Source organism: Thalia democratica, chromosome 4 (assembly GCF_965202585.1).
Source record: "Thalia democratica chromosome 4, ktThaDemo2.hap1.1, whole genome shotgun sequence".
NCBI classification, from domain to species: Eukaryota; Metazoa; Chordata; class Thaliacea; order Salpida; family Salpidae; genus Thalia; species Thalia democratica.
In genome coordinates, this window is record NC_139168.1 from 59,140,238 (window position 1) to 59,167,555 (window position 27,318).

The window sequence follows — 27,318 nt, forward strand, 5'->3', positions numbered from 1 at the left end:
ACTACTGCAATTTATCGCGCAGGAACACCAAAATTAAAATTGTTGAACCAGCCAAAAGTATCATATCACACAGTTTATGATGCAGAGAGGTTAAAAAATCTCAAAAAAAACAAAGATCATCAAGAAAACTAACGCTCTCGCTCATTCCGTACGAAAACCAACACCAAAGTCGCCAAAGAGAAATATTGGGCGCCGAAAATTCTCCATAAAGAAAATGGCAATCAGTAAGAAAAGTTTGAAAACGTATCCCAAGCCCTTATAATAAAAATTCAAAAACAAATACTAAAACTGCTAGCTTTCTTTGAAATTTGTTAAAATTTGACACATATAAGGATTAAACTGTTTTTTCAGACAAATAAACTGTCTTTGTTTAAGGAAAGTTTAATTCACAAAACGACATAACGCTGCCCCGACACTCAATGGAAGTTCCTGAAGACATGTTAGCCACAGACGTTTTGCTTCAGACGGTATGTTCTTGATTGCGCTCTCACTTACTCTAAGTTTTCTCTTGTCAACTGTACTATTTCAATAAGGTCGGCTGTACGACCCTTGAACCGCCAAGTTAATCATGCAATCGCCACCAGAAGCCAGCATCTGTCATAATTTTAACTGTCGAAAAATTGGCCCTGCATTGTGTGATATAAAATTTCACACCAAGAATGAATATTTCACTGTCTGACAGGACAGTATTCCTCTCAGAGTTGGTATAGTATCAAAAATTGTCATACCAGTTAAGCACTGTAGCGTATAAGATTTTGTTTGTTTCATGTTAATAATTTCACGGTTGAGTAAAAATAATATTGCTTTTTACCTGCTCCCTCTCACCAATCCAATTTGCCGGTTTTTTGGAGCTAATAGTTGTTGCCTCCTTCATCTTCGAATACCAACCCATGGACTTCAGTTTTTGGACTTAGCTCAGCTTACTGCAAGGGAAGTTACGGATTTAAGAGGGTGATTTGAGCGAGTAACTGTTGCTGAAGAAGCAAGTCAGATTAATAATGTAAAATAAATAGTTTTATTTGTTTTTAGGCTTTGAAATAAAATAAGGAGTATGTAATTTTCGTTTTCTTTCATTAGTTAAAAAAAAATCAGAACACAATCTAATAAAACCTAAACATGAACCTATTTGATTTCTTTTTCGTTGTTTGAAAAATATATTTCAAACTTTTTTGCTGGAAGACTGATAAACGTCAAAATTTGTGATAATTCGTTAGTTAAAGACTGTAAGCAGAAGCATTATATTTTAAATTAAACCTATTATTTAATTAATTTGATTAACATAGACAATAATATAAGTTTTTTCTTAAAAATATTTATCTACAGATTTTAAAATATTGACATTTGCTGATAGATAAGTCAAAAATAAATCTAATGCTTTTTATAAATAGATTTTAACAAACTAAAAGTTAAAATCTTTTTGATCATGAATTCTAAATATTTCAAAACATCTAAACATTTACAGGCTTTAATAAAATCAATAAACATATATTAAATGTCTTTCTAAAATTAAAAGTCAATTATTTTTTTAACAATTCAGTATGTAGCAAATAACCTTAAAAAGCAACCGCGCTTAAAGTCTGATAAATCTTAGTATAGTACAGTTTTAAGAAATTTATTTTAAAGAAACATTTTTATTAATTTGAATCACCAAACTAAAATTCCGTAACGTATTAGTTTAGTTATAAAACTAAAATTTTAAAATCTTAACTCCAGTTTAGCACTATTTGGTTGACTGTAATAAATTTAATAAGCAGAGTTTGTAAAATGCTAAAAGTTTTCATGCCAATTGAGCACTGAAGTGTAAAAAAAATTTGTTTGTTTAAAGTTAATAATTTAATGCTCGAGTAAATATAACACTGCTTCTTACCTAGCCTGCTTAATATGTGCCGAAATTATTTAGTTTTTGAAACTATGTTTAAATGATGATGATTAAATATAAAAGAAAACTTTTACTTGATAAAAATTCAATCGTCTTAATTAGTTGTGTGGTCGATTCATACTAGTTATCCGTATAATTTAGTAAAATAATGAAACATGTTTGTAGACAAATGAAAATTAAAATAGAAACTGAAGTCGAAATTTATATCTGCTTTAAGAAAAATTTTCTTAATATGGTAAAGAATCAAAAACTAAATTATTAACTGATTGATTAGCCTTATAAAATTCATAGTAATCAATTATTATAAAGCGACCATTAAAAAAACTTCATCTAAATCATAACTTTGTTACAATTTAAGTAGAGTGCAAGTCTAAAGGTTTCAATGTTATAGTTTCTTAAACTTAAATATTTAAGCTTCAGGTCTTCACAAATTAAGCTTAAACAAGTAGAAGTTTTAAAACAGCTCGTCTGGATAAAGCTTTTATATGTCTTATATTACGGGGAACTTTAGTAATAGTTAACTAACAAACTAAAAACAATTCGTTCTTGATGTAGAACTTCATAAAGCATAAATGATGTTGTTAATAAAATTGAATTGATTGATTTTAAAGTGCGTTGTATAGAATGAAAAAACTTTCAACCCTTTTTTATATACATAATTTAGTATTTATCTTGTTATTTAACTACATTTATAATTTACAATTCTTTTGATTATTTTTTTTAATTTATTAAGAAATTATAAATTACAATTTTTGAAAAATAAGTTTTAGTTCTAAAACTCAGACAGTATTAGTTTATTTTTTTTAAGTAACTAAACATGCTATTTGGTTAATTTTCAACAATTAAAATTATGAAACACAACAGCTTAAATTATGATAGTAAGTTTTCAACAACGACCTAAAATTGCACAGTAGTTTTAATTTTATTTGTACTGTTTGTATTTGAAGTATTTTTATAGGACTCTTTGCTAAAACATAAGCGATTATTTAGAAACTGCTAAAAAAATACGTAAAAAAAAGTTATAATTTACAACAGCTTTAAAATTTCATCAAAAATAACATGTTTGCAGAGTTTGAGCATTTTTTAATAACTATTTTTTGTATGTTTTGGAAAACAATCTCCTTACTTTCTTAAACATGTTAGAAAATACTTTTAATACACAAAGATCTTTTAAGAAAGTTTGTGCACAATTTAGACAGTTTTTTAAGCGGTTTTTACCATTAATTTTTTTATTAAAATTGATTTAATTTATTACAGAGGTGAACAAGATACTTAGTAAAAAGCAGTTAAAAATCCGAGGTAAACAAATTTAAATTATTTACAAAAGAATATGCTGTACTTTAACATTTTTCAATATATCTGTAAAATTTAACTTGTAAGCATTTTTGGCAGATAGGACTTTTTTTAAATGTGTTTTTGTTGGTTTTTAGATTTAGTTCTTTTTTATCGAAAAATAATTATTCATATGAAAAATTTCAAATTTCTATAAGAAAAATTGATTTTTTAATTTCTCTGTTAGCTATTATAAGATAACAGCCAGAGAAAAAAAAAAAAAAACATATTCTGTCCGTACTCCGCACCTTAAAAATATAATTGAAAAAATCCAATAATCAAGATCTATAAAATAAATTAGTCTCATATAGAGCAAGATGAAAAGTAAACCTAAAGGTAAGTCTGATTTGCATATTTGCTAAGTCAGCATTTTAATAATTTTTTTTTTTAATTTATACCCTTATTCGTAATCCACCTTGCTCAAAAATATTAAAAATTAAGCAAAGAAAAAAGTTTTAAAGGTTAAATAACAAAAAATCAACAATAATTTTTTTTTGCTGACTCAGCAAATATGAGTGACTATTATGGTCACGACTGACCTTTAAGCCGAGCAAAATTGACTGTTTTACCTAATAAAAAGTTCTGTTATAAAAAAGCCATCATTTCTATGTTAAAAGTCCCCATTTCAAAACAAAACTTATTTTCATTAAAATAAAAATAGGTAAAAGATATAACTAGATTGAACAGTTTGACAGCTTTTTTAGGAATTTCATAAAAATGTTTAAACTTGAGACCCAATCATTTTCCTTATCTTAATAGCTAGTTAGTTTTTTTTTATTCTAGAGAACGGTCCTTTCTCTTTAATTAAAAAAAAAGTCCATGTAATTGGGGTTTGACTTTTTGAGTGGGGCCCCTTCAAAAATTTTGAGTTTTTTCTATTTTTTTTTATACAGGGTTGCTACTTTACCTGGAAACCTGGAATCTGACAATCTAGGCTAAAATAACCTGGAAAAACCTGGAATTTTGATCAAAAAATCTATTTTCAGTAGAAAAATTTTTATTTGACACAAAAAATTTATCATATAATTAAATTTTTTTATCATAATCAAAAAGTTTTTTTTACTAAAAAACGCATTTAAAGTAACTTTACAGTATCTTTTCAATATTTTTATACTATTTAACACAGTTTCTTAAATAGAAATTAAGTTAAAACTAAAAATTGACACAAAAATTAGTACTTTTAAAAATCTGGAAGAAATTTGGAAAACCTGGAAAAAAATTTTCAAAAACGAGTGGCAACCCTGTTTATAAAAGCTTTTCTCAAAAAATTTATTTTATATTCAAAATTTTTTTATTTACTTATTAAAATTAAACTTATTAAAATGAGTAAAATATTATGACCCATACAAGTTTAACCTAAATTCATAGCAATGCTATTTGAGGGATTTCTTGCTCAAGTGCTAATAGTTTAGGTTAAAGTTTAGGTGAAACTATATATTTTAAAAACAATAATAAACTGGGAAAAAGATCTCACAACATCTTAAAACATAACTATACAAATCTGTTAAAAGTACTATTAAATTATTAATGATGAAATTTATTATTATAAATATATAATGAAAATTATTATAAATATTTTATTGTTGCATAAAAAGCTGTATATCTAAAACAAAATCATACAAAGTTGGAATTTTTCTGAAAAAATTACTCAGGCTTATGGTATTAAAAAAGAAAAAAATTGAAATAAAAAAATTACAACATCATTAACCTCATTTATACAAGTATGTTTAAAAAAAAGTTTGAAAATAAATTATTATCTTTGGATAAAAACTTGTATAAATAAAAAATAGAAAAAAACTCAAAATTTTTAAAGGGGTCCCACTCAAGTCATACCCCAATTCAATCATTTTTTTAAATTAAAGACAAAGGACTGTTCTCTAGAATTAAAAAAAAAATTAACTAGCTATTATGATAAGGAAAATAATTGGGTCTTAAGTTTGGACATTTTTATAAAATTCCTAAAAAAAGCTGTCAAGCTAAGTTCAAACTTGTAAATATATTAAAGTAATAAGATTTAAAGTTGGGATAAAAATAAAAAATCCAAAAGTGGCTATTTGAGCAAAGGTGGTTATAAATGATTAAGGGTAACAAAATGATTAAAAAAGGTAAATTGAGAAAAGTTTAAAAGCAATTTTATACCAGCTTAATTATTAGAGGGTTGCCACACACTCAGGATAACTCAATCTATTTTGAAAATTTTAAAACTATTAGGCTGTTTGCCCTGATGAAGTAGGGGTCCTAATGAAAGGTTTGAAAACTGAATAGAGCGTTGCAAAATTGAAACCCATGGCCAGCACATATACAAAAAAACTCAAGCTAGTTTGCTCTTATTTAAAAAACACAGGCTTATTTGAAAAAAATAGTTTTATTTATAACAAGTCTTACTATTATATTGAATAATAGGTTTTTTTTTTATAAAAATGCTCTTATACCCCATTTTAAAAGTCTTTGTTTTAAGAAAAAGCCCAGTACACAAAGTTTTTACTCTGTTTACAGGATTTATACTGTGCTAAATCAGTTCTTTTGGAAAAAGTGTATAGTTTTCAGTTTTTGTCAATTAAAATGCTTCAATTTCCTAAATGTCAGTTCAAATGCTTGAAAATTTCAGGTTTTTTTTTGAAGAGATCATTAAATTATTATTTTGTATTTAAAAACTATTTTGTCTTTTGAAGGCAAAATGTCAGTATTTGTCAGTAGAAATTCTATAAAATTTCTGAATTTGTTTAAATATTTATCAATCTTTATATTTTGCTTTAAGTAGATTGTTTAAATGGGAAGTTGATTCTAAATTAACATTTTACTTAGTTTTTGTAAGCAAAATGTCAATATCTGTTTACCAATGCTTGAAAATTTCTGAATTATAAAGGAAATATAAGAACTGTTATAGGAAGGTTTTTGAACATATTTATATACCATTTGCAACTTAATATCAATAGATAATTCATTTTGTTTTGTATTTTATTACACAAAGCTTTTCAAAACTATAAGAGTTTCATTGTCAAGGGATAAATTTTAAATGAAATTTGAAAAATTTTTTGGTAAGTGAACAGCTTTTTAAATTAACTTTAAATTATGACATATAAAATAAATTCAAATAAATGCAAAATTTAGAGATTTAGCAAGTAAAAATAAAGATATGTTTATTAATAGATTGTTGATAATTTTGTTTTTCCATTAAATCAGGGTTTGTGCGCGTCAGGCTAAATCATTTTTTTTTTAAGTTGAAAAACGTCAGGCTAAATCAGTTTTTTTATTTAAAATTTTAGAATCTCAGTTTTTCTCAGTTCAAATGCTTGAATATTTTTGATAAAAAAAAATTGAGAAATCTTTTTAAGATTAAGTTGAGATGTGAGTTTATTTCTAAATAAAGTTTTAGTTATTAAAGGCAAACTCAGTCAGTGTTTGTAAAAATAAATGCTTAAAACCTTTTGTTGAATCTCTAAAAAAAATTTAAGTATCTTCATTATTTGTTTTAAGTAGATTATGTACGTCATAATTATGAAAATTCATTAAAAAAATACAGTTTAAACATTACAGTTTAGTTCAACAACTTAGCTGTTTTTATGAATTTTAATACTCGTGTAAGCGTTTCATTTTAAATTTCAATAAACCACGACAATGCACTTCATTTTAATATAAATCTTTTGGTTAAAATGTTTTTACTTAGTGCTCAATTAAATTAAACAATTGTGTTAGAAATATATTAGATATAATACTTTTTTTTTTTAATTTATCACAGAATTTGTTATGTTAAGGGCATAGGGGGGTGAATCACCTTTTTCACAATTTAGTCTTACTTTATTGAGTTGTAACTAAGCTATGAGTTGCTTGTTGCAGATTTTTAAAGCTCAAAATATTTTTGAGATAAAGCTGGTTGAAGTCTGAGACTACAATAGTCCTAAAATGACTTCTAAAGGGGATTTTCTTTACTTTGAAAAAATGTCAGGCTAAATTTGTCTCAGTCAGGCTAAATGAAAAAAATTTTGTGCACAAACCCTGTTTAATGCTATTTGCGCATTTAAATAAAGTCGCTCTTCCTCAATCAACTCTACAGCCTGGAATCAATATTGATTGAGGAAGAGCGACCTTAATAAAAAGTTTTTATTTTTTTGATCATGAAATTCTTGATTTTTTGTAATTCTTACAATATGATTTTTTTTTATTAGTGCAAGGAACATTTCCTGAAAGTTTTAGGTTTATTGACCAAAAACTAAAGGAGAAGATAGATGTTTAGTGATTTTTTTTTTAATTCAGAGAAAATTGACAATGAAAATTCTTTCCATTATACAATTGTTTTCAAAACTTTTTATTCTTTGACAATATGTCAAAAATCAAATAATATTTTTTTCTGTATATATAAGGTCTAATGTTAGTTTTTGTAATAAAAAGATATGTTGGACCCCCTAATGTCCTGAATCAGTCCTTTTTATACTATTTTACTATTCAGGGTTCGTGCGCGTCAGGCTAAGTCAGGCTAAATCAGGCTAAATCAGTTTTTTTGAAAAAAGTTGAAAAACGTCAGGCTAAATCAGTTTTTATGTTTAAAAATTTGAGAATCTCAGTTTTTGTCAGTTCAAATGCATGAAATTTTTTTAATTAAGATCAAATGTAGATGTGAATTAATTTCTAAATAAAGATTTAGTTATTAAAGACAAAATCAGTCAGTATTTGTAAAAATAAGTGCTTAAAACCTTTTGTTGAACCTCTAAAATAATTTTAAGAATCTTCATTATTTTGTTTTTAGTAGATTATATACGTCATAATTATAAAAATTCATAAAAAAGTACAGTTTAAACATAACAGTTTAGTTCAACAACTTAGCTGTTTGTCTGAATTTGTTTACATGAGCTTTGTTTTTCAGAGCTTAGTTGGTTAAACTGTTTTAATATCTAATATAAAGGCTTTATACCAAATACTTTTTAGATTAATACTCTTAGCAGTTTGTTAAGTCACATTTCTGTTTTAATAAAAGCTTCTGGTCCAGTCATGTCACTTATAATTGACGAATTCAAGTACTAATTGACACGAACCCTGTATATGGGTGATAAGTGGTGGGTGTAAGTAAGCCCCAAAATTTAATAAAGGTATGAATTCATTGAAGCAGAAATTATAATGGCCAGTTAAAAATATTCAAGATGCTGAGTAAGCGATTGATAGATGTTGAAAAATAGTTCATTTAAATTTTTATTTTCTTTAGAAGTAGTTTTGTGAATACTTTTATTGCGTTAATTTGCTAATTAAGACCCCCCGATACCCAAAATGCCTTCTGAAGGTGATTTTTTCTACTTCGAAAAAATGTCAGGCTAAATAGGTCTCTGTCAGGCTAAATGAAAAGGAATTTCGCGCACGAACCCTGACTATTGTTAGTTATTGAACAGGGAGGGGACTATTTAAGCTAGAATCTCAGTCATTTAAGCTTAGATTTCAGGAAAAACCTGGAATTTGTAATTTTTTAAGTAAATATGTTATTTGAATTTTAAACAATATTTACAATTAAATTAATTAAACTGAGATAAGATATTAAAAAATCAATAATATACAATAAATATTTTTGTGTTATTTAAAACATTTTTTGTTTATAAAATAAGTTAAACATAGTTTTGCAGTATTTTATATTTATTTTTATATACAATTTTAATTATTTTTACCTTAAATTTAGTTATTGATCAAAAATCGACACTAAAACTTCTTCCTTCAGAAACATGGATGAAAATTATAAAATTCCTAAGAAATTAAAAAAAAAAACAGCAATGATTTTAATTTATTAGCCTGAATTAAATTTGATTGACATAAATGTTTTTAAATTAGTGATTGTACTATTATTTTTCCAATTTTCTTAATAACTCAGGCGAGTTAATAAAAAACCCGGCTAGTTTTTAGTTACTTAAGCTTTTTTTTTATTTTGAATAGTGGCAACCTCAAGCTTGCTACTAGAAAAAGTATTGATGTTTTGGTTTTATAAACCTACTATAATACTACCAGAATGGTTGTACCAGTACTAAAATCAGAAAGATTTTATTGTGTGTAATTTTAAGTCAAATTTATATGGTTGATATGCTTTATTGAACTGACTATCATTTCTTTGTTTTAAACTAATAACACACCTCCACAGATGGTTTTGGTTTTATAAACCTACAATAATACTCCCAGAATGGTTGTACCAGTACTAAAATCAGTAAGATTTAATTGTGTGTAATTTCGAGTCAAATTTATATGGTTGATATGCTTTATTGATCTGACCAGCATTTCTCTGTGTTAAACTAATTACACATCTCCACAGAGCTCTAAAACTATTTTCAGAACTCCATGAAACTAACTATTTGTTAGCAAATTGTTGTTATTATTATAATCTACAAACTATTAACTACAAACAAGCATAAATCTATTTATATAATCTACAAACTAATTTTGTTCACATATAATAACACACCTACTAGCAATCTAGTATTTTTGAACATATTAATGATACAGTAATTTTTTTTGGACATTTAATAATGAGAGCCTGATAGTTAAGTTTAAAAATTCTATATGTGTAGTAGAACAAAATAATGATAAATGTGTGAATATTTGCTTTATCATAACCAAAAAATTACTTATAACAGGCTTATGTTGAAATTTAAAAATGTACCCTTTTAGTATATTTGAAAATAAGTTACAGAAGATTTTAGTACACTACTATTCTTCTGTTAAAATAGCTAAAACAAATTTATAATTGATAATTTTCATTAGTTTGATAATTTCAGGTCTTTCAGGCAAAATTCTCAGGTTAGTTCTAATGTAGTTCTGAAATCTCAGGCTGGTTTTTAAAACTTAGAAATAATTTTTTCTTAAAAGTTGTGTTTTTTCCTCCTAGGTTATTATATCTTTGTATTATTACAATTTTTTTTTAAGGTATTAATGCTTCATTAAGGTTGTAAAGGGGAGTTCAATAACCTTTTTTTCAAAAATTCAACTTTGTCCTAATTTAAAAGCTAAATTTTTATACGACCATAAATTATTTTTATAGTAATTTTTCAAAAAACATAAAACTTTAATGTCAACTATTTTCCTTATCTTAAAAGCTATCTAAAATTTTTATTATTTTAGAGAACGCACCTTTGTCTTTAATTGAAAAAATAAAAATTTGTTTGGGGTCTGAATTATTTCAAGGGGTCCCTCCAAAAATAAAGGTTTTATTTATTTTTTCATTATTATTGCCTTGGAACCAAAAATAAATATTATTTTTATTATTTTTATTTTTATTTTCCTTAGTTGACATGTTATTTAAATTCTTAAATGTTTGTTTTATAAATAATGTTAATATCTTTTACGATTTGGCCTCAATAAAGGACCGGATTTGCTAAAACTTAAAAACATCAACAAACAGTTTTAGCAAATCCGGTCCTTGATTGAGGCCAAATTGTAAAAGATATTAACATTATTTATAATAATTAAGTTTCAATAAAATAGCTTAATAATAAATACAATTTGTTACTTTTTTCAGAATTTTTATAAAGAAATGGATGTTACGAAAATAAAGCCAATTGTCCAAGAAGTAAGAGCTTCCCTGATAAAAAACAATATTTTAATGATAATTCAATATCATTTATAATTTTAAATATTTTACTAAAATCTGTAGAAAACTTAAAAAAAATTTGAACAATAATTACTTTTTTAATTTTAAATGTTTTTATTAAATATTTTGTACAACTACATTATGATTATAAGATTGTGTAATGTTCTTTAGTTTTTAAGAGTGTGAGTGTTTTATTCTGTCATAGTTGTATAGATAAAACTATTTATTCAAAGTCTAATCTTAGTACTGATGGTTGTTTAAACAATAAAATAACTTTTAAGTTATTAGATTTCTTTACTATTCTAAAAACTACATGTAGACTAAATTGAGATCAAAGTTTTATTTAATTTCAGTAAAACTTATGTAAACAACTATTCATTAACTAAGTCATTTTTGTCCGTTAAATTAGAGCTTAGTATCATTTTGGTTTTGTTTGTAAACTTAATATTTTTTCGTCTTTTTTGGTTTTTAAAGCATCAAAAAGTTAGACAAATATAAATAAAAGTACATAGCTAGTTTGCTATCCATCTTCTAACTACATATACTGCAATGCAGAAGGCTAATTAAAGCTTAAATTACAGGTTCTCAATGAAAATCCATATATGGATTCGAAATCAATTTCAGAGTTCATTAAAAGTAACAAGTAAGATTTTCTTTTTCCTTTTGGAACAATATATTTTGAGAGCATTTGTTTTTTATTTCAGTATTATTATTATAGGATGAATTAAGTTTTCTATTATTAAAAATTGAAACTTTTTATCAAATGATCTGCTTAATTCCATTTAATAAAGTATTCTCTTCTTTTAATTATATAAACTAAGTAAGAAAAATTAGCTATTACATTTTATGCCCCTTGAAAGCGTTGTTACTTTTATTTTCCTAATTTTATACTTATCACTATTAAATTTTTATTTTTAATCATGGTTGCTATAAGAACTTGGTAATATTTCTTTCGAAAAGCTTTACTAACACCTCTAGATTTCAATGCAGTAAAATAAGTTCAGTAGTATTTTTGATAAAGTTTGTTTTTCTTCCATGTGGTTGAACTAATCATTTTAAGTGGCTAAGTTTTGCTATACTTATTTTGCTTGAAAAGTATTTAACTCTTTGTTTTTTCTGCTTTATCAGAGAATTTAAAAAGGTTTTATGCACACTTATGACTAATAGGTTTTTTATTATGAACAATTAAGTAACTATGTACTTTAATAAGGTTGTATCAGTAAAGTTATTTGGTACAGTGTATATTTATTAGAAATTATAGATAATTTTTCTCTTCAAGCACATGATAATTTTCATGCAAAAGTATATGAAAGATGGATGTTTCACTTAGCTTTGTTCAAATATATTAATGTAGTAAACAAATTGTATCTCTTTTTTTAGAAGTATTGTTTTGCATAAAAATGTTAATTTAAGTTATAAAATTATTTTGAATGACAAAATTATAAGTTTTATTTATTAGTAGCTAAAGTAATAAATTTTTCATTTAGTTGAAAAACTTTCAAAAAAAAAGTTTATTTAAGACTCATGTAATAGTTTAAACCTTTGCTAATACTATCAAGTTAAATATTTAAATTAAGATAAGTTAACATAAATTTTGATCAATGTTTTGTAAATGGTAATATTTTATTTTAGCTACTGTTTTTGTGACATTCCAAAAAAATTGGAAACTAAAGCAAGTATCAGACTTAGATATTGTAAATTAGAAAAAAAAGATTCTTGCTAAAAAACTTTTAAACTTGAAGGTAGCAAGGACTTTGGATGTGTTCACTTGTACAATTAAACTAAACTCTATTTTTTTATCAATCTGTTTTAGTTACGTCAATTTATACCTTTTTAAATAACTTATAGTAAACATTATTTATTACTATTATGATATTGTTGTTGTATTACATAAACTTTTTTTCAGAAAACAATACCTACGATATAAAACAGCCTCAATAAAAAATGTGGTTGAAAAAGGTAGGTTAAATTTATAGAAAAGTCAAGTAATAAAGTTATAATTTTTTTTTTGTAAGTATTTCAACTTTACTTGTTACTAAGGAGTACTTGTAACAGGGTTGCCAAAAAACCTGGAAACTTGGAATAACCTGGAATTTGAGAAATTTTGAAAAAAAAAACTGGAAAAACAAGAAATTTTTAACAAAAATCACTAAAAAAACCTGGAATTTTTAACAATTTTAAAATGTTCAATAGTAAAATTTCGATTTGAAACAAAAAATCTATCATATAGATAAAAAAAAATCTAACATCAAATTTTTTTTTTATTAAAAAACACATTTAAAGTAACTTTACAGTATCTTTTCAATGTTTTTATACTATATAACACAGTTTCTTACCTTAAGCGTAACTTTAAACTAAAAATAGACCCAAAAATGTGTACTTTCAAAAATCTGGAGGAAATTTTGAAAACCTGTAGAAAATTTGCCAAAAATATTTAGCTATTCTGTTGTAACTTAATAAATCTTAAAACAAGTCTGCCATATGAAAAGTTTATACAAATATTTTTTATTTTGAAAAAACAAATATATTTCTAATGAACTTTTTGTATTTATTTAACAACACTTTTTAGTAGTTTTTATTACTATTTATAGGTATTTATTTGTTCAATTTAATTTGATGAAAATATTTTTCTAGAAAGCAATATTTTTTAAAAAGTTAAAACTAAATAACTTTTCAGCACTAAAAGCTATAAAAAGAGATGAAGAAAAATTGATTGATAAACAAAACAAGAGTAGTAGTGATCTTGAAACAATGGATGAAGATAATAATTTAGTTGAGTATAAGGTTTGTACTGAAAAAAAAGTTATCAAGTAATCTAAAATATATTATAAAAAGTAAATAAACTTAAGGTTTTTTTAAGCTAAAACTACTTCCTAAGGATACAGAAAGGTAAATTACTTTTTTTTAAGTTAGTATTATTTTCTACATTTTAGATTAGGCTACCAGTTTTTTTATCTGTTACTAAATTTTATATTACTTTTTGAGATAAAAACTCATCAAAGTTAGAAAAATAGTTTTTAAACTATGTCTAACTATAAGATATGGTCATAATTAAGTATGTTAATTAAAACTATGTAAATGTTTGGTTGTGTGTTCTTCTTTGTGAAATAATGACATATTGAGTTCAAAAAAAACGTTTTCAGGATGAAAACATTTGTAATCAGCAGTTACGAAATAAATACAAAAACAAATCAGGTGGATTACCTGTAATTGAGATTTCAAGTACACCTCAAAACTATAAAAAGTACGATGATTATCTTCTTAAAGAAAATGATTCAGGTTAATTTTTCGAACTAAAAAATAATTTTAATCGACAACTTTTAGTTCTTTTGTTATATAATGATAGTTTTTAAGTTGTATTCAAACATTTAAGTCGACCACTCTTTGTTAAGGGTAAACTTAGGGTAAACATATTTGTGTATGTGATTTATCCAGGGTTGCCAAAAAAACCTGGAATCCTGGAAAAACCTGGAGTTTGAAAACTTTTCTAAAACAATGGAAAATTTGAACAAAAATCACTATAAATAATCTGGAAAAACCTGGAATCTTAAACAACTTTTACATATTAAATAATAAAATTTTGATTTGACACAAAAAATCTATTGTATAGATTTTTTTAAACACATTTAAAGAAGCTTTAGGATAACTTTTCAATGTCGTTATAATATTTAACACAGTTTTTCAACTTAGACTTAATTTTAAACTAAAAATAGACCATAAAACATGTAATTTTAAAAAACCTGGAACAAATTTTGAAAACCTGGAGAAAATATGCCAAAAAAATTTTGCAACTCAGTTTATTAGAATTTCATGTTAAATTTGAAAACCACTTTAAAAAAATCAGTTGAAATTACTTGATATTATGACTAATCTATAAAGCATTGGTTAGTTTTTAAACTTTTCAAAACTGTTTTATTTCTTCAAGGCTATAGGGATGGGTAAACCTTTTTATATTTTCGAGGGTTGCAAAATAACTTGGAATCCTGGAAAAATCTGGAATTTAACAATCTAGGCCTTAAAAAAGACCTGGAATTTGAGAAATTTTGATAAAAACCTGAAATTTTGATTAAAAATTATTAAATAACCTGGAATTTTAAACTTATTTTACATGTTGTAATAAGATTTCGTTTTGATACAAAAAATCTATCATATAGATAATCATTTTTTGTCATAATCAAAAATTTTAATATTAAAATACTCAGTTAAAGAAGCTTCAACATATCTTTTCAATCTGATTATACTACTAAATACAAATTTTACCTTAAACTTAATTTTAAACTAAATATAGACACTAAAAAGTACATTTTTGAAAACCTGAAGAAATTTTACCAAAAACGTTTGGCAACCCTGATTTCTTATTTTAATTTTTAATTTATATTTTTTTAGCTGCTTATTTATACATTATTTTTTAAACTATCTTAATTTCTAAAATATTTTAAATAAAAATTTGTTGTTCTGAAATACAAAAAATTTTATTAATTAAAAAATAGCTAAAGTTATGTTTTTAACTATAAAAAATAAATTTCAGTTAAATAGCAAGTAACTAACTTGAGTAGTTTATAAGATAAAAAGATATAGCCACATTCTAAAGTTATAGGTATTGCAGCAAGCGAAAATCAAGTTAAGGTCATAAGAAAGTAATAAGTTTATTTACATCTTGATATTAATTTGTATGATTTCAACTAAGCTGTAAGCTTCTTTTTACTGCTTTTAAACATTGAAACTTATTTAAATACATGGGAAGCTGTCAAAATTGCACGAAGGGACAAAATAGCACAAGTGCACAAAATTGCACGAATATAATTTTGCACGAAGACACTTTTGCACGAGGGTATAAAATTGCACGGAGACATTTTTGCGTGAGTTAAATTGTATTTTAATTATTTTTCAAATTTTTTTTTTGTTTATTTTTATTCATTTATTTATTTTTTTTACTATGATTGTTACCCCTTACCCTGGGTCGGTAGCTTTTTTTTTATTTATTAAATTATCTTTTAGTTTTTTTTCTGTTTTATTTTTATTTTATATTTTTTCTGTAGTTTTTTACTCCTGTGCAAAAATGAAATTCCTGCAAGTTTGGGTTTGTGCAATTTTGTTCTCGTGCAGTTTAGAAGCCTTGTGAAATTTTGTCTTCGTGCAATTTAGACCCGTTGCCATATATATATACACATGAAGTTTTCAGTAAACGTACTTTGTTATATTTAGAAAAATCTGTAGTAAATAAACTATAAGCAACTAAAAATAAACGAATTATGACCAAAAAGCAAAATTATTTTTTGTTTGTTTATTTTTGAAAAAATAAAGTTTTGAAATTCCTTCATTAGATTTTCTAATAATTCAAAGGGTCATTTTCTAAAAGTTTTTGGTATTTTCAAAACAGAAAACAATATATTTTTTTAAGTATTTGTTCACTGATTTAGTTTTCTCCTCTCATAATGATCCTATTGTACTCGCTGACCAGCTATATCTCAAAATTAGTTTGAAAATAAAAAGCTGTTAATATCAATTTGTAGCTTAGTTAACTTTACAAAGTAAGATAAAATCGTAAAAAAAGGATTAATACCCCAATGGCCTTTAGGTTTTAAATGTTTCTGAATAGTTTTAATTGAATCTAAAATGAAACAGTTATAAATGAAATAAAAATTTGGTCATAATATTAATTATTTTCAACAAGTAACGGACATTCATTGTAAGTAAAAGTATGAAAGAAAAGCGTAAACTTGATAAAATGTTTTGCAAGATGTTAAGAAACAAGCACTTAAAAGGTATAAAAAAGTAAATCTAAAAAACATGTTTAGAAAATGCCAACCAAAAAGTTTTTTTTTTGTGCTCTATAACCAGGGTTGTCAAAAAACATGGAATCTTGGAAAAACCTGGAATTCGACAATTTAGGCTAAAAAAAGCTGGAATTTGAGAACTTTCGAAAAAAAACCTTGAATTTTCAACAAAAATCAGTATAAAAGCTGGAATTTTGAACAAAAATCACTAAGAAAAAAACTTGGAATTTTAAACAACTTTTACTTGTTAAGTAGTAAAATTTCGATTTGACACAAAAAGATCAATCATTTTTGTCATCATCAAAAAAAATTTTTATTAAAAAACACATATTTAAGAATCTTTAAGAAACATTTTTAATGTAGTTATACTACTTAACACAGTTTTTTACCTTAAACTTAATTTTAAATTAAAAATTAGGCCCTAAAACGTATAATTTTTAAAACCTTGAAGAAATTTTGAAAACCTGGAGTATAATTTGCCTAAAAAATCTGGCAACCCTGTATAACGCTACTAATAATTTAAATTTAAAAGTTATTTTGGTATCTATTTAGGTTTTTTTTAGTTTGTATATTTCATTTCTATTAAGTTTAAAATGTAATCAGTTTTATAGTAACTACAAATAAAAAACTCTTACTACTCGTTTTTGTAGAAAATATCACAGTGGGCCTGCAACTGGAAATTAAGAAAAATAAAATTTTGATTTTCTTTTTCAAAATTTGTAGGTAGAAAGCCAAGATTCTAGAGCATTTAAAGCTCCAAACTAAACTAAAAACTTCCATCTTTAACAAAAGTTATGTCAGTTGGCACAAGGGGACTTGTAGGGTTTCGTTTAATTAAAATTTTGATGGCCTTAGAAATCAAAAATCAACTGTTAAAAAGGTATTAAAAAAATGCTCTAACATAAAAGTACTTTAATGCTATTTTCATAGTTTAAAAAATATATTTTAAAGATTCATTTAATAAATTTAGTTAGTATTTTTATCAACATTTTTTTTTTCTTTTTTCTTAGAATAGAAGGTTTAAAAACATTTTTTTGCAGGTTTTTATATTGACATCCTAGTAAACTTTCTAAAGTAATTTCATCGTGCATATAAAAAACATGTATATACTTTCTAAATCCTCAGATTTAATAGATTAAAAAAATAATCAAAATCTTTTTAGAGTATGCAGTTTTTTAATGGGAAGAAAGCATTTTAGAAAGAATAGGCCGACATATTTTTCGGAAACACTCTAAAAAACATAATTTTATAATTATGATTTAATATTTTTAGTAGAAATATTTTATTTTTAAGTTTGTACTTGATCTACTAAACGGTATACTATAAAATCCACCCTATTTTATTTATTTATTTTGTTAATTTATTTTATATATTGTTGCATTTTATTTATTTTTTATTTATTTTTCACTATCATTGTTACCCCCAACCCTCGTTCGGTAAGCTGTTTTCGAATTTGACTGGGTGGATTTCGAATGTGTCCCTACTAAATATCTAAAAGCTGTAAATGTTTATAAGGTATTATTTCATTAAGTTTTAAAAATCTAATAGATACAACCTTAGACTACTTTAAAATTAAATATTTGTAAAGATTAAAAAATTTTGATTCTATATAAAATTTGTTTTTCCAGTTAAACTCGATTTGGACCAACTATGTATATTTTACAAATATCTTTATAAACTTCAAATAAAAGTTAAAAATAAAGTTTAATCTATAGAACTAAAAGAAAACAAATAAACATTTTTTGAATGGTTTTGGTTAATTAAATAAAATTATTTGTGTATTGGACTACTTTTCATTTTATTAACATACTATTTTATTGTTAGTAAAAATTTTTTTTCATCTTTAAATTTTTATTTGTATATTTCAACAATGCATTCAAAATTTAACAAATTCCAATTTAAAACAGACTAAATGTTAATGTGTTTATTGTGTACATTAAGTAATTACGTATACATATAGGTAAGACAAACGGATCTGCAAACACAAATGAAGAAAAAGTTGAAAACAAATTGAAAACTCCACGAAAAAGAAAGCAACCACTCAATGAGAGGAAAACCAGAAAAAAGCAGAAAAAACAAGACTCAAATGAAGAAAATGTTTTAACAGAGATATCATTGGAAGACGAATTTGAGTTTGAGGAAGTCTCTGATCGAATTGATGATATGGCTGGAATTGAAAGTTAATAACTTTATTTCTCTTTTAAAAATATGTTTTTGTATTTATACTTATACTTTAATTAGAAACTATAACTAGATAAGGAGAATTAATTAAATCATGCTTTTCTATATGCATGCCCACGTGTTTGAAAATAAGAAATAAATTACTTGAACGCTGTTTTAATTTAAACATTTTATTGTACTTAATTTTTCGGCTCTTAAATTTCAAAGATATTCAAAACAGAGCCACTGGAGAAATTGAAGCTTGACTGCTTTTGCATTCTCGACCACCAATGCTACGCGAACATGGGAATCCCAGATCAGAAAAGAGGTATTTTGCTGTACGGTCCTGGCGGGTGCGGCAAGACCAAATTTGGCAAGGCGCTCGCAGGAACCATGAAGCTGCCTCTGATGTACGTGGAAGCTGCAAGGGTTTTGGATCCAATTAAGTCTAAAAGCGAAAAGAGACTGAGAAGGTTGTTTGAAATCTGCGAAGAAAAAGCTCCGTGCGTGCTCTTCCTCGGTTCGTTTAACTTCAGCTGCTAGAATTTTTGTGGTCCTATTAGTTCTTTCTTCGTCTTTGAGTTGCTTTTTTAATCTAAAGGTACAAGTAATATAAATAAGACTTGTGGCAATTGCAACTCAAAGTTTTTAAAACAAACAAAGTTCCTGATGAGTATATAGTTTTGCTTTTAAAAAAAACTACTGTATTATTAGTTACTTGTCAATTAGTTTACACAAATTGTTTCATTTTTTTTTCATACCTTGCTTTTATAAACGGTCCAATAGTTTTTAACTAGTTTTGAATAATTTATTAACTTTTTTTGCTTTTTTTATGAAATATAATAAAAGTTCAAGATTAATTACAGACAACATCCATACAATTGCCAAAACGCCAGAAAACGAAGGTTTGGACCGCAGAATATTAGATACCTTGGCTACTTGCATGACAAACCTCAAGAGTCGTGTCTTGGTCATTGGTGCTACCAATAAAAAGGAGTCTATCGACTTGTCAATCAGGCAGCCTGGAAGGTTAAATTTTTCAAGTAACGGTTACATTATCACAGTGGGCCCTAAACGCGCTGAACTAGAAATAGAGTTTTTTGTTTGAAATATTTAAAAAATATTTTGTGTCATTCCAAAAAAAACTAGACTTAATATTTTATAAACAAAAATTTTTCAACAAAATATCATTTAAGAAAAAAAGTTATCAGATTAAAACTAGTAGCTTTCTTCCTGAATTATTTTTTTCTATTCTTAAATTAAGTAAATTTAATTCACTTTTAAGTTAAATTATATTTGAATGCTAAATATTAATAGGTTTAAGTTTGTATATTCAAAAATTGCTTGCTTCCAGAGTCGCCTGGAATTTGAAAAATTTTGAAAAAAAATCTTGCTAAATCTGGAATTTTGAACAAAAATCACTAAAAAAACTGGAATTTTAAACAAATTTTACCTGCTAAGTAGTAAAATTTTGTTTCGGTACGAAAAACTATCATATAGATAATATTTTTATAAACAAAAACATTTTAATTAGCTTCAGAGTATCTTTTCAATGTTGTTATACTATTAAACACATTTTTACCTATTACACTATTTACCTTAAACTTAACTTTAAACTAAAAATAGACCCAAAAACGCGTACTTTCAAAAACCTGTAAAAAAAGACCCAAAAATTAGTGGCAACCCTGTGCTAATAAAGATCCTTACAAAACAAGTTCGTTCAAATATGACAATAAAAATAAATTGCACTGTACTTTCTTTTTTCAACTGATGCAAGTTTCTCAGTGTTATAATATTAACTCAGATCCATTTATTTTTGGAAATAGTAAGTACTGCAAAAAGAATGGAAGATAAAGAAGAATAATATGTGTTTTTGCTAAATAAAAGGCTTTATTATAGATTAATACTATATTATATGTATTACTATGAATGATTAATAATATACTTCGTAATTACTGTTATTATTAATTTGTTATAACTATGACTTATATTTAGTTAATACACTTATTCATCTTCTTTATCTTCTATTATTTTTGCAGTACTTATATAATTGAAAACTCTTTAGAACTGTGTTAATTTTGTAACACAGATAAACGTGTGTCAGTTCATTAAAGAAAATACTGTGAAAATTGTTGCTAACATTATAGATGTATATTTCAAAGTTATTAAGATTAAAAACAATAAGTTCTAATTAAATGTTCAAGTAAAATCTTAAAAAAAAGTTCTATAACAGTATAAAGCGGCTAAAACTGTTTATGAAACAAAAAGTTTTGTTCTTTTAAAAATGGACTATTTTTGTTATTAAAATCTATCAAACCACTGGTTTTACTCAATACATAAGTTTATGAGATGCGTTTAATCGGAAACTTAAAAAATACAAATTTGATGACAAAAAGTGCAATGACACATAAATTTAAAAATTAACAAATAAAATTCAAAATTCTTTTGTTTAAGTTTTTTTTTTGGAATTTTTTTCTTATATTTAAATTAGCTTTTATTTAAGCCAAATTCCTTTAGACGATCTCGCACAAACTCGTATATTTCTAGTTATAAATGGAAAAAAAAAAGCTTAAAGTTTATTAAAATCTTGGCTTTTTGACCACATATTTTGAAATAAATATTCTTGTGGTTGCAATATGACATAGTTTATTGTACTCAAGTATTTCATCTAAGAAAAATTGTTTAAACTCTTTAATTATTTATAAAAAACAATTTTTTTTTTGATATTACTACTAATAAAGTTTAAAATTCAACCAGTTTTATTTTTAATGTTAATTTTGTAAACTAACTAATGTTGGTGGTGATACTTTCTTTAAATAACTGTATTTTGCATCATTATAGGAACTTTTGTTATACAAAAAAGTAATGCTGTAAAGTTTAAGTATGTAAATTAAATTTTTAATAGCTTAAGTTATCACTTTTTTACTCGTTTAATAAAAATGTGCATCTTTAGTTTTTATAAAAAACTAAAATAAAGTTTAATTTACACTTTGATTTAATTTAAACAATTATATTAATTTAATAATGTAGAAGTGTAGACAACTCAATTTATTTTGTAAAAACTTAAATACATTTTTGTTGCTGATTTCAGTATGTTTCAAAGTTGCAGACTCTTTTTAAATTTTTAACAGATTTGACAACGAAATAGCAATGGTGGCGCCCGATAGACCTGCAAGACTGAGAGTTTTGAACAAAGTAACGCAAAAATTGCAGGAAAAATGCAAAATATCAAGCGATGTTGACTTGCAACAAGTTGCTTACAAGACCGTAGGGTAATAACTAAAATCAATTATTAAAAATTATTTTATAAACTTATTTAGATGAATTTTTTTTAAAGATAAATGATTATCATTAGTTTTAATTATTTTATTTATTGTAAAAGTTGATTTAACTAAAGCTTTGAACAAAAAGTTATCCAATTTGTTTCCTGGATTTACCAAATACAGTATTATTAGTTATAGATTTTTAATTAATTTAACAGTGCATTAAAACACTTTTTTTTTAGCTTTGTTAACTTTTTTATAGTACCTTATAAACATTGAAACTCGAAGTAGGTTTCACTCATGCATTTAAAACATTTATTTAGTAATATGAAGTTTAAAACAGTCATGTTTATTTAAAACAAAATAAATTTTAAAAATTCAGATACACTGGCGGCGATTTAAAGAAACTAGCGGATTTAGCAGTTGATTGTTTGTTTGGTAGATGCTTCTATGAAAAAGCAGAAGTCAGCCTTGAAAACTCCACAAACAATTTTCAGTTTATGGTAGAACACAGTAATAAAACTGAGAGTTTGCTTGATCGAAAACTTGAAATGCAAGATTTCGAATCAGCTCTGAAAAGTTATTTGACCAATTTTATTACTTTTATAGTTTTATTTTGTTAAAAGCATTCAACACAACCTTGAAAAAGATAAAACTTATGCGTCTTAAAACGATAAATAATTTACTTTTAAAAGTATTTCTCGGAACTTATTTTAGATAAAAGTTGTTAAAACTTTTTTTATAGGATCATCATTAGAGAGGTAAATATCATTTAAAAATAAATAAAGAAGGTTGTAGTTGAGGGTCTAACAGGTGTCTTACCCTTAGCCCTTAAATTACAAAAAAAAATCTTTTATAAAAAAAGGCTGTTTGCCTGTTAAGTTCTTTATGTAAATTTACTACTTTTTAATTAAATCTTTCTGATATAATGTTGTTATCGATATCCTTAAAAATAATTATGAGCTTATATAATGTTTTACACTAAACCTTTGTTAGTATATTATTCTTTAACAAAAAAAAAACGTGTATAAAAAATTAGTGTTAAAAGTAGTTTCATTAAAAAATACAACATACAAAAAAAAATAATACAAAAAAAAAAAATTTTTTGTACTTATATTTTAATTTTATCGTTTTTATTTTTTTTACTAGTTTTCAACCACGACTATAACGTTTTCACTAAGAAAACAGTGTTTTACAGACATTTTAATTAAAAAATATTATTTTGTCTGGTAAACTTAAAATGATTAAGCTTCTCAAAAAAGTCTTAATTTTTATCAGAAATGGTAGGATCAATGAAGAAGGAAGGATTTGGTATTGTTCCAGATACATCTTGGGATAATATTGGAGATCTTGATCATGTGAAGGAGAAATTACAAAAATACATGGTTTGTTTCTTTTCTAAGTTTAAAATACTACCATTTTAAGTTTTAGTATATGTATCTAAATTTAGCAGAGAATTAAAACAAAAAACTGACGTTCATTTAAAACATAAGAAAAGTATTCAACATTGGTTTGAGTAATGATTTTTTCTTACTATTTGTATAAATATAGTTTATTAAAGAATTTCTTAGACACAAAAACCCCTTAAACTCAGCAATATTTTGTTGAAAGTTTTTTAATTCTAGTACTGACACTCTTTTATATAAATTGAAAACATCATTGCAGATGTTTATGTTTTTAATACTATAGCATAATAATTTCTTAATAGAACAATAAAAGATTTTCTCAAAAAAATATGATTTAAAAGTTTTTTTATAGAACATAGGCATTTTATAGTCAGAATATTTGTTTTAATACATCTAGTAAAACATACTAACTATTAACTTCTATATTACTGAAATTAATGAGGTATAGTAAATTATGCTGATTTTGCTCAAATATTTCAATTTATAAGTTATAAAATTTTAAGCTACATGTATATTTTTTAATGTTATTTAAACAATAAAACATCATAAACTATTTAGTTTTGCTGTCAGATTTTATTACTTGTAGAAAAAAACTCTAAATAAAACAAGTGTAACATTGATTAGAATTTAAGTAATTTAGATGAGTAATCCTTTGAAAAATTATTAATTTAATTATTTCAAACAAAAAGTTAGTTTTAGTTTTTTTATCGATAATGCTGATGACATGTTTATGCATATTAATAAAGGAAAAGCAACGTTTTTGCGGTGTGAGAAAACTTAAAACTGCAACTAAAATAAAATTCTTAAATTATAACCGTAAATATTGATGCGCAGTATAAAGCAAAAAATCCAAAGTTCTTCGAGCAAATTGGGATGAGCTCACCCTCGGGGATTCTTTTGTATGGACCGCCGGGTTGCGGTAAAACTCTGGTTGCTAAGGCCGTTGCTAACGACGCAGGTATCGGTTACATCGACGTTAAAGGCCCCGAACTGCTAAACAAATACGTTGGTAAGTTGAAAAAGTTATCCTTGTGGAAAATAAGCTATCACCTATCAATGTTTACTAATCTACAAAAAAATATGTTTAACTACAATTTGTTTGTATTAAAACCGTTTAATGTAGTCAAAGTTTTTAAAAACATTTTATAAGATTAAATTATTTATGGAGGTTTTATTCATATTTTAGACAACAGGTTTTAGCTTATGAATTTATGTTTAAAACAACTAAATTAAAATGTTTGTAAGGTGAGAGTGAAAGGGCAGTGCGTGAAATATTTCAAAGAGCAAGAGATTGTGAACCTTGCCTTATATTCTTCGACGAATTCGATGCTCTGTGTCCAGAGAGAAGCTCCACTGTAGTTATTTATACATAGTTGAAATATAAGTGTTTAATTTTTTTCAAGTTTATAATACTTAATTATTTTACTAATTAGATAAAACTTAACTTTTTTACCTTTTTATTTATACAAAAACAAAAAATTGGTTATTTTTGATGAAAGTAAAACTGTTTAATTGAATGGTAATTAAAAAAGAAATTTAATCTTCAATAATACAGAATACATTATCACATGAATACTAAAATGTTATTTGATTAAAAAATTGCTCTTAGGACAAAGTCATGTCAAGGGTTGTCAACCAAATGTTGACGGAATTGGACGGATCAGTCAAAAGGGGGCAAGTGTTTGTCCTGGCAGCCACAAACAAGCCTGACCTGATTGACAAAGCTGTTACCCGGTAATTTCATATTGATATTTTTGCTTGTAATACTCACTGTTGTTTGATATTGATAAAAACTAATTACAAAAATGAGTGCAAGCATGCGAACTGACAGTTTACACTCGTTAAATGTTAAATAAGATGTTTTCGAATAAAAACTGGAAGTATTTATTATAAGTAACAACAAAAATAATATCATTAAAAACTATTGTAAAGGTATAGAAACCATATTGTGATAGGTTAAGAAAGTGTATATTTTGTTAAATATTTATAACACCATTCAGCTTTATTAAAGTATTTAGAAGAGCTTGAATTTTTGTTTTATATTTCATGGGAATACTTAAATATGAAATATCTTTTCAGCTAGAATATTAAGTAAGAACACTATTTACGATAACATATTTTAGGTTTAAAGAAACTTTATTTAATCATTTACATCGTTTTTAGATCTGGTCGTATTAGTGAAAAAATTTACATTGGTAGACCGACTTATGAAGGAAGAATAAACATATTGCAGACAATCACTAAAGTACTTTTTGGTTTTAATTTTTAAAGCAATGTTAATATTATCTTTTTTTTTTTAATCTGTAATTTTCAGAATTTGCTTCTTTCTTTATTGATAAAATTATATTTTTTTATTCTCGTAATATGATATATATCTGTATTTAGTTGTGATATAAAATAATATAATATAAGATTTTACAAAGCTTAAAAATTTAAATGCTTTTTTTGTTTGAACCAAATATACTTTTTTCTGTATAGTATTTTGTTATAACATTAGAATTTTTGCTGTTTACTTACACAATCTTGATTAAGTTAGGGACGCTTCCGCTTAGTTAGGGACCCAGTTGTTCCAATTAAAAACTGAATGAGTTATTTTTAAATTGTAGAACAAAACTAAAATACCAATGGAGGACAGTGTGGACCTTACTGAGGTGGCACGTAAGTGTCCAGACTCTTTCACTGGCGCCGACTTGCAGCATTTGGTGGACAAGACAGCCGAGTTCTGTCTGGACGAGCAAATGGACCAGATAGATTTCGAAGGATCGGCAAGTGAAATTAAACCGGTCAGAATGGAGCATTTCAAGAAAGCGCTCGAGGAAATTCTTAATTACAATTGTGAAAAGTCTAAGGTTGGTTTTTCAGTTATGATATTTGTTTAAGATTAACAGGTTTAAGATTACTTGCTTTGAGTAAAATTAATAAATTAAGCCATTTGTTTTTTAAGCAAACTAGAGAATTTAATTGTACTACTATAATAATTAAATTCAATAAAATTCATAAACGTAAAACATTAAATTGGAAATTTTACTACAGAAAAGTTACTAGAAAGATACTCGAAGAACAACAAGTTAAAAAGCATTTTATACACATCAATGAGTACTTTAGTAAATGAAAATTAGGAAATTGTTTATTTTAACAAAGTTGTAACAGTTTTTACAGATTTATTTTTTTAATTCCACATGAATATTTTTTGGAAATAGTTTTTATAACATTATTAGAGTTAGTATACGTTTTAGGACTTGATGTTGTAATATATGTGCACATTTTAGTTTTCAACTATAATATTTTATTTTAAATTAATGATTTTAGTAAAAGAACTAACTTAAATTTTTTTAATGATTGTTTTCCTTGAAGTTTTATTTAGCTGATTATAATTTTTTTAAAGTTATATAATCATTTACTGTATAAATTTAAAAGTAAGTTTCTGGTTAGGATAAAATGTATTTATTTCTTGTTAACATAAGTTTTTACATTTTACGAAATATCTAGTTAATCTAAATTTTGTAGTTTACAATTTAAAACTTACTTAAAATAAACACTAGTTTTAATTTCATTTAATTATTCTTTTAATGACAAATAATAAAACTTAACGGTGTAACTAATAACATACTTAACGCCTGTATAGTTTAGTATAACTATATTCTAGATATATAGTAATTGTATTATTATATATTTTAGATTTTTTCTACAAGTATTATACGTTCTCAATAATTGTAATTTATATAGGACATATATTTATATTTAAAAAAATTGTATAAAAAGCAATTACCAACTTTTAATGTTTTCCTGTATTGATATCTTATGAAATATTATGTAAAAAGAAAAAAAAATCTTTTACCAATGGTGTCTTGATTAATAGAAGCTAACAGTAGAGTCAGAAGGTTGTAACATACCTTTGGAAAAACATTAAATAAAACTATGTACAAAATGAATTTTGTTTTCACAA

At 25.0% G+C, this 27,318-nt stretch overlaps 1 protein-coding gene across 1 annotated transcript; it reads left to right on the plus strand.

The window, feature by feature from the left end:
* The first annotated feature begins 10,700 nt into the window (after positions 1-10,700).
* Positions 10,701-26,629, plus strand: LOC145834662 (nuclear valosin-containing protein-like). The gene is made up of 17 exons (XM_082942147.1): positions 10,701-10,745; positions 11,348-11,409; positions 12,673-12,725; positions 13,444-13,550; positions 13,910-14,045; positions 18,504-18,722; positions 18,945-19,223; positions 19,570-19,732; positions 21,835-21,975; positions 22,349-22,545; positions 23,245-23,351; positions 24,207-24,381; positions 24,618-24,727; positions 24,982-25,106; positions 25,536-25,617; positions 25,979-26,221; positions 26,406-26,629. The coding sequence occupies exons 1-17, from the start codon at positions 10,710-10,712 to the stop codon at positions 26,415-26,417; spliced, it is 2,247 nt and encodes a 748-aa protein (XP_082798273.1). The 5' UTR covers positions 10,701-10,709; the 3' UTR covers positions 26,418-26,629.
* The last annotated feature ends 689 nt before the right edge of the window (positions 26,630-27,318 follow it).